At 38.9% G+C, this 9,066-nt stretch overlaps 1 protein-coding gene across 1 annotated transcript; it reads right to left on the reverse strand.

Annotated features, from left to right (window-relative positions):
• Positions 1-353: 353 nt before the first annotated feature.
• Positions 354-7,665, reverse strand: mettl14 (methyltransferase 14, N6-adenosine-methyltransferase subunit). Its single transcript, XM_058641693.1, has 11 exons — positions 7,258-7,665; positions 6,809-6,897; positions 6,604-6,691; positions 6,251-6,328; positions 3,956-4,043; positions 3,582-3,672; positions 2,716-2,857; positions 2,536-2,628; positions 1,802-1,918; positions 1,006-1,216; positions 354-870 (listed from the first exon to the last, which is right to left on the reverse strand). Exons 1-11 carry the CDS (start codon positions 7,321-7,323, stop codon positions 563-565), a joined length of 1,371 nt encoding a protein of 456 aa, XP_058497676.1. The 5' UTR covers positions 7,324-7,665; the 3' UTR covers positions 354-562.
• Between the last annotated feature and the right edge of the window lie 1,401 nt (positions 7,666-9,066).

The following is a 9,066-nucleotide window of genomic DNA, read 5'->3' on the forward strand; positions in this document are numbered from 1 at the left end:
AGAACAGCCAATCGGCTTTCAGACAGCTAAAGCCGTTACGGAAATGTCAAACATTTTAGCAGCAGACGTATGACAACACACTGTACGGGCCTGTTACTAGATGTGAAAGGGAATATCAACCACAGTGTAAATTTGTGTTACAACATCCTGAAATGACATCAGTTTTAGAGTATATTGAGGAAGAGACTTTACCATTCTTGTATTTCTTAACAATGAATGAATTGTGTCAGTTTTACTTTACATTTGATATTTACTTTAAAACCACAGCTGCTCTCAAAATCAGACCACTGTAATTTTGACACTTTCAGGGCATAGGTATTCGGGGACAAGACATAAATCAATACACAATTACGAATAGTGGAGAGTGTTTATTTAGAGAAACGTCATCCAATGTATCTATAACCGTAAAAAAATATGAACCAAAAAAAAAAACATCAAAAGACTGAACTACACGGACTACTGTCTCAGTTTGCGCACACTGAGCATACCAACAGCAGTAAAAGTGGGAATGAATGCAAATGAAAATTCCAAGCATAAGACTCATTCACATGACTTGTGTGCTCTAGCGAGGTGGAAAACCCCTGTGCAGCCCTCCCCTTCCCCTGAACCCTCCCCTGTCCCCACGGAAATTTGGTCGGTTTCTTTCGCGGCCCCTGTCTCCACCTCTTCCTGCATTTGATCCACCTCGTCCTCCTCTGGCTGCACCACCACCACGGTCTGACTTCAGCTTAGCAGGGGGAGATTTGGGCCTCAGCCTCTCTATTTCTTCTGTGCAGCCAGAGAGATGGTTATTCGGCACTCCAAAATGTGAGGCATAGGCCTCCGGGTTAAAGTTACTGTTTGTCAAAGTAGGACCCACGGTCAACCAGCCTAAAAAGAGGAGACAAAACAAATTAGCAAAAGCGTGGCTGTGCAGAAACAAGCAGACCTTTTTACACACAGTTACGGTTTTACACATTTGTTACCCAAATACAGCAGATCAATCGTTTTGTGTATCCATCTCACCTGGTCTGATGGTTGAATCTCGCCCAAAAAGGTGCAACCTCCTGCGGCCCAGACAGAAATGCTCAATGATGTGGAATATTTCTACAGGCTTCTCTACGTTTCCCATCTCAGGCTCCTCCGTGATAATCAAATCAATGTCCACATTGGCATGGATAAAGTCACCATCAGTACTCCTACGTACTGTTCCTTTGATTCCCATTAGACAGTGTTCCTGGAACGAATATGCTTTATTGATCGCTGTTCATTACAAGTTCCAAGTTCATTTCAGATTAATCGCTGAAATAAGACCAAGAATGTTACCACAAAGTCCAAAGAAAAAGAAGAAGCCACACTGCAAATCAATGCAAAAATGCAAGTCGTCTCACAGCTCAGCTCAGCTTGGACTCTCCCCTCGAGAGGTAATGTTTTAATGTGTTAATTCTACATTAAGTCTGATTTTATATTTAAACATCAATTACAGCTTCAGTATTCAGTTGAAGCCACAAATTATTCACAGCAAATGTTATCTGTAATTCATTTATAAGCTGAGGGGACAATTTCTATTTGGAAACCATTTTAACAGTTTATGTAGCGCCACACTTTTAAACTTTTGATATTATGGCTCTAATTTTTACTGTGTTAACTAAATTCTGCTTGTATAGATCGGTGGTGTAAAATTCAACATCTATCATTACATCTACTATTCAAGGAACGCAAACCTCAGGGTAATTACATTGTTTAATACAGATTTTGTCCTTTTTTTCCCAAATTTCTAGTGTCTAGTGTGTGTCTGTGTGTGTGCATGCGTGTACCGTACTTTGGTCCTCTGAAACACTGCTTTGGGGTCCAGTGCCTTGGTCTTGCCTGGGTTGTTTTTGTTCGTCTTGATCCAGCAGATGTCCTCACATCTTCTAAAGCCCCACTTCCTCAAACACTGAAATGGGTGAAGTTATGATAAGTATCAACATGTATTACAGTGCTTATGAAAACCCCCCTGGTATTTACCCCCCCTTATTGCTTTTCTAAATGAAATCATGGTCAACATAATTTGGCCATTGTGGTATTTATAAAAACAACACTTATGGAAAAATTCATCAGCACTGTATAGACAACATTGGCTTTAGTTATTTGTAACATGATTCATGTAATAATTACACACTAACACACCCAGAAAAGGGCTTTCCCTGCCAATCTACAGTGTCACATTAAATAGCAAATCATACATTATACCAGTTTAAAATTGTAATGTCCTGCAGATAATTGGGAAAACTGACTAATCTACACAACACATTCATTTTATTTATTTATTTCCCCTTTATTTTACCAGGCAAAACAGTAAGAACAAATTCTTATTTAGAATAAGAATGCCAGAAAACACTTGTAGTGGTAAGGGAAGACCCCTCAGTTTACATAGCATATCATATTACATAACATATCCGTTTGGCTGGTTAGCTATGGCTGGTTAGCTATGACCATGTGAGGCAAATATTAATATGAGGTCTGAACAGGGTGTTTAATGTGTCCTTTTGACTGTGTGAGGGATAGTGTTACCATTCTTCCCAAGTCCAGGCCTTCACCGGAGCCACACCACAGAAAAACAAAGGAACGCAGGGCTGAGATCTCCTCAATTTCAAGTCTCATGATCTGCAATAGCAGGAAAGAGGAATGAGTGAGTATGTTGCCAAAAGTAGAGTCAAACAAGAATGAATACACCATTCACAGAATGCATACATCATCCCAATTCCAGCAGCGTTCAGTCTGGCTGATGCCTGATTCTCTGTAGTACTCTTCTAACGGTGGTTCGAGCAAAATAACATCAAACTTGCACTTCAAATCTTGCAGGTCAAAGTGTTCAGGATCAGCTTGGAGGTACCTAAAATCAAGAAGCAGATAACATAAGCAAATGTTTTTTTTAAATACAAAGTGTCTTCAGAGGTTTGCTCCACATAGTTCCAGGACTTATGATACCAGGAACTAAATGGTCCCTGCAAATATCAGAGAAGATTATGAAAATAGTATGATATTAAAATACTCAAAAGCCTTGTTTTTTGTTTGTCTTTTATGTGGCATGATTTCAAAGAGACACTTTATTTAAAGCAATCCCAACAACCCACGATTTTAGTAATAACCAGTATTGTGGCTGTAGAGTAGAGTCGTCTTTCAACTGGAAGGTTGAGGGTTCAATCCTGTATACCGTTGTCACCATTGTTTACCAAAGAAAAATGTGTGGGAGGTGATGGAGTGATTGCTCTGTGAACACAGGCTAACGCTCACAAATACACACAGTATGAGTCCTGTGAGTGCCTGCTGAGGTGCTGTGAAATTGATATGGGTAGAGTTTGTCAAGTTCTGCCTGTTTGTGGAAGTAAAATAAACTGTATATTTATCAGCAGAGGTGAGGATAAAAGACAGACAAGGGAGAGAGAGAGAGACCTGTTGGATTGTTAATGTGAGGACATTTTACGAACTGTTGTGGAGATTGGTCACCTCAAGTAAAATGCTAATGCACAACAAGGTATTTCATTGCTCTAAGAAAGTTTCCTAAGAAAGTCTAAATATAAAGTATAAATATGTACTTTTCAGTTCACATAACTTACATGGGAGGTGTATTGGTGGTGGAGATGAGTTCATCCTTTAGTCTGATCAACTCTCGGAGTTTGGGGTATTCTTCAAATCGATCAGCCAAACCTTAATCGGATAAGACAAAAGGTCAGGAATGCCCACAAGCATGCAAGAGTGTGCAGACTCTTCCAGAAAGTTTTTTCATGGGAACAATGTATATTTTTTATTTTCAAATACTCTTCCTGTTTAACACATTTAAATTCTGTTATTATTACATTTTATTAGAAGAAAATAAAACAACTTATCAGTCGGATAAATTAGGCCATGGATTGCTATGATCTCTGAATGTCACCACTGACCAGGGGAAAACTCCAACAGGTAAAAAACACACAAAGACAAGTATACTCACCCACATCTCGAATAAAATTTTGTGGCCTGTGTCCTGTGTCCACAAAGTGCTGACAATAGTCATTGTGAGGGTTCAAACTTTGAGTACCCTGAGAAAAAAAAATCAATAAAGATAAACAAGGAGGAGCATGAAAGAGTGTAATTTGACAACAAAACAATTTCAGCATTGTCTGACATGAACATTTAGAATTTGTATGTGGAAGAAAGTTGTCCAAACTTAAGTTATCTGCCATAACAGAAACCTGACACTACTGCCTTTCTTAGGCTTGTTTATACATTAAATCACAAACTCGGGTACTCACTTTAATTACAAATTCCATTCACACTCTTGACTGTAACTTCTAAATCTAAATCTTATACTTTATTAATCCCCTTAGGGAAATTATTTCTCTGCATTTGACCCATCCTAGAATTAGGAGCAGTGGGCTGCCACACTTGGGTGGTTGATGGGTTGGGTACCTTGCTCAGGGGTACCCCAGCCCTTTTGACCTGGTGGGGACTTGAACCGGCGACCCTCTGGTTACAAGCCAAGCCATGTTTCCAGACTGAAATCATACCCTCACCCCATACCATGTGCTTTTTACAAAACTGATTCTAACCTTAAAAACAGCTTATGAAACTTCAATAAAACCCATCAATGTCTCGCTAATGAAAACCAAAAACAGTTGCAGGAGCACAGACAAGCAAATTGCTCCTTACTTATTTCATGGGTTGGTAAATGGGAAAGTGAGTTTTGTGAGTTTTTCGCTAAAACATGGGAAGGGAAGAATACAGTTATTGAAACAGATTATGTATGTATTCTTGTTATAGATTTATAAAACATAGGGGAAAGTGTGTGTCTGTTTTGCAGAGCAAATTGTGGGGTGCGCCACATACATTAATTTTACACCCATTATTCCTTATAATGGATGTTTTTACATGTATAAAATGTACATCTTTTGTATATGTACATTTGATTTTTTTCCAAAAATGCAGCCATCAATGCAGTGACCATTGCTTCTGTCTGAACCAATATCAGGATCCCTCAGGTCCCAAGATATTCTGGTGGAGTATCCCCACTATCAATTGAGCAAGTCACTGGCTGCAAAATAGAGTTAGAGTTAATTTAATTAACCATAGAACACCCCACTTGTTTTTAGTATTTTGGATTAGCCCAACCCACAGAGACAGATGGATTAAAGAACGTCCGGTGGTTTTATTTAATTTTGAGCGTTTTGTTTTAGGCAACAGGCAGTCCTCTAACGTCCATGTCAAAGACATCGGCAGTGTGGCAGCATTTTACAAAAATAGGTGGCGATAAAAAAACTTACATGCAACGTTTGCCAGCAACAGTTTGCAAATCACATCTCGACTACATGGCAAATCATATAAAGACGGTAAGCTAACTTGTCTTTGTTATGTTGCTCTGTCTGTTTTGAGTACATGAACATATCAGAATTGGCATATTTCAATGTTTTAGTCTAATAATCATTGATCCGTTTTATAACTGCAGGCGCACTCGCCCGCAACAACGGCATCGGTCTATTTGTGTCTCAGCCGCGAAGCTGAGCTCCTATGTTCAGTGTCGCTCTGTGTGAGGACATGAACAGAGCCATACAATCTAAATATTCCTCAACAAGTTGATATTGCGCTGATATCAACGTAGTAGACTAGTCGATTTTGAGTCGAAATTTCAGGAGCTTCAGTCGACCAAGAATTTCTTTGGTTGATTACAGCCCTAACAGTGACATGAGCTAATTACACAATAATCTGCAGCCTTAGTACATTCGACATAAGTGAGTGTGGCCTGCCATTATCTGCCCTTGTGTTTCCAACATTCCTTCAGTTAAATATAAGCCTGGTTATACCCAGCTGAGTCTGCCATTTATTTTCACTCTACAGGCACTCTGGCAAGGACTTGTTGGCTATTGCTTCCATTTTAAGCTCATTTAGTACTCACATGTTATTATTTGAAATAGGAATGCCTAAGGGTCATCTGATGACGACCCCATAACAAATAGATGTATCAAAACCATGTAACCCACATTACATAGATGACAACCAACTATTTTAAACCTAACAGTAAAACTGAAGCACTCATAGTCTCTAAATCCACACCATAATAAAACAAAATATCACCCATTAACCCAAGCGCAAATCGTGTCGGGACATTGATCTTATGCTGCACTCATCACCTTAAGTGCAATGTAGTATAAAGCCTGTGGGTGGCAGCAGAGGTAAAATTACATAATGCAGGGCACATCTCAACACAATCACCCATTGCCCTTGCTGGGGAAAAGATGGGAAATTTCCAGACCTTAAGGAATGTACTTGAGTCCTTATACACCTCCTCATAGGGGTTGCTTTCATCCAACTGCTGCACCTCCACTTCATCCTAACACATAAATGTGCACACACATATATACACACACACACACAAGACCACAATGAGATGTTATGTCTACAAACAAAACTTTATCTACAAGTAAGCGGCATAATTAATACAATCAACTAATTAAAAAAAAAAAAAACATGAATGGAATTGTGATGTAGATAGTTACAGAAGTTAGCTTTTCAAAGTAAGTGGGGGATATTGCAAGTGCCATTGCATGATGAAAATAACATTTCTGGCTGTTAGTGGCAGCGCTGGTGTAATGTGACCACACTCACCTTCGGTTCCTCCAGATCTTCCTCTGTGTCCTCTCCATCTGTTTGTGCCTTTCTTTTGGAAGACAGTGTTGAGCTATCAAATGAAGCTCTGCAAAACATAGTAAACAAGATAGAGGAGCCATATGAGCAATGTGGGTGGAAAAGTAATTCAATCATTTTAAAATGCTTAACAAGTGCACAAGAGGGGCCTTAACAGACGTCTCACCTGCATGTTTCTCTTGTTTCTTCTATCTCTTTTTGTTCATCTTTACTGTTTAGGACAGCTCCAATGCTGTCTGCACTTTCAGCTCCCAACTGTGGACAGACACGAGAAGAAAATACTCATATTTTCAGCAAAATATGTGAATACATTCAGGTCTATTTCCCAGAATAGTGAATGCTGAGCATGTTACCGCTATAGTGTTAATCCATTTACATGTAATGCAACGAATTCCGGTCATGTTTGCTTTATGTGATGTGACAATAAAATGCTTCAAACAGCGTCAACAATTCGATGATTAATTTACATGTGCTTACTTGTGATTTGGACCACCAGTCATAGTTTATGTAATGTGTGCGTCTTATATGCATTTCCGTACATTAACTTTATTTTGTCCCGCAGCTTTCTGGTTATGCCGTTAGGTTAGCTTCTAGCTAACAACACCATCTACTTACCTGTTGTGCCAAAAGCTGGCGTCTCAGCTTTTGTCGTTCGCGGATTTCTTGCAGACGACTGTTCATTTCGTCCCCTTATACACATATACCTGCAAACACCGCTGTGTAAAAAAAACCAGCAATATGATTTGATATATGTAGCGTGTTAGCTAACAATCTGCTGCTGAGGCACGAATGGAACCGCCGACAAAAAGACACAGTGGATGCGCTCGTTTTGACGAACGGGGCAGTCAGTATAGATTCATTTCCGTAGAGTAGGTGGAGTGAGCTGCTTCAGTTCCAGTTGTAAGCAGCGTAGAATATCTGTGTGTTTTTTCATGTACGCCGTGTCTAAATGTATTTATGCGCTACAATCTATAGGGACCACTTTTGCTGGCACCGCCAACCCTGGGGAACTCTGGTGCGTACAGGCATTCATAAAAAACGCTCTTTCTTCGACGCTGCGTGATGATGTCATCAGGGAGGACTCTTTCCATTGACGTTTCCATGTTCCTCGTCCAATCAGAGAACACTATTTTGTCGACTCTGCACGTAAGTACGCCCTATTTAAAGTTGGAGAGATATAATTTCACATGATGCTTCACAGGTTCTATTCAACGAACTCTTATTTACAAAGACTGAAAAGAGACATTGATGTAAACTGCACCTTTTGTAGAGAACAAACGCTAGCACATTTATTCTATGCTTCACACTGTACGGATATGATTGTAAACTATCACGTTTGGCTTCACTGAACACAGTAACAATCTCGCAATTTTATTTTTTATCAACTTACTACCCACATTTTCATTCATGAAACATTTTCCTGCCAAAAACATTCCCTGAGCCTTCGGTCTATATCACACAATGTGTGGTTGTTGTTTTTTTTTTCCAGTTTCAGACACATAACACAATTGTTTCTGTTTCTGCAATTGTAAACATTTACTTGTTCAAATAAAGTTTTATTCCAAAAATAATCACTATTTGTGTGCACTGTTCATTCTATCATTTGGCTCAAGAAGATATATGTCTAATATTTTGGTCTTCTCCACACAATTTATGGCAAGAAATTGACAAATTTATTTCCCAATATATTACAAGTAGTGCGATTATGTGACTTGCTAAATCATGCATCCATAAATCCAAATATGAGAAAATTGTGTGGTCACACAGTTGAGGTGGGGTGGAGTGGCTCAGTTAGGTTAAGGCCGGTACCCTTTGTGCAAAAGACTTCATGGTCGCAAGTTCAACCCCACCCCTGGCAGGTTGTACTCAATTCCCTTGTAAATCACTGTGGATAAAAGTGTCTGCTAAATGACATGTAAAGTTGAGATATAGTGTTACATGAAATAAATAAATACATGAACATAAAATGAAATGAATTGCCCCTTATGAAACAGTGCAATATGTACCAGATAAAAACATTATCAATAAGATAAATAAGCAGCATGATAAGCCATCCATTGTTATTGTTGAGAATAAAAACAAACAATATATTCAACAAAGCAATCTGAACCCTGAATGTATTTTCTCAGTTTGAGATATACGAGAGATGATCGATGAATTATTAACCTTGTCCCCTGGCTCTTTGTTTACTTTGTCATTTTGTTTTTGCTTTTTCAAGAATGCACTGTATGTATGTTTTTGCCAGCAGCAACCGGTAAAGCCCTTTTCGTCTGGTGAAAAGGTCACTATTACATGGGTGGAGCGAGATAGAAAGCTAATGCATTTATAACAATTATAAATTACAAATTGTTAAATTACATTAATATGGCTATGAAAGGAGGATCCATAAGATTAAAATGTTCCCACATCTAAACCTTTCTTAAC

Source organism: Solea solea, chromosome 10 (genome assembly GCF_958295425.1).
Source record: "Solea solea chromosome 10, fSolSol10.1, whole genome shotgun sequence".
Taxonomy (NCBI): domain Eukaryota; kingdom Metazoa; phylum Chordata; class Actinopteri; order Pleuronectiformes; family Soleidae; genus Solea; species Solea solea.

Bases quoted from the DNA above. Each gene is read 5' to 3' on its own strand.
- mettl14 (XM_058641693.1), bottom strand. From the start codon at position 7,323: ATGAACAGTCGTCTGCAAGAAATCCGCGAACGACAAAAGCTGAGACGC. The intron at 6,898-7,257 runs GTAAGTAGATGG...GTCTGTCCACAG, and splicing joins GCCAGCTTTTGGCACAACAG to TTGGGAGCTGAAAGTGCAGA. The intron at 1,217-1,801 runs GTACGGTACACG...TATTCGTTCCAG, and splicing joins CAGTGTTTCAGAGGACCAAA to GAACACTGTCTAATGGGAAT.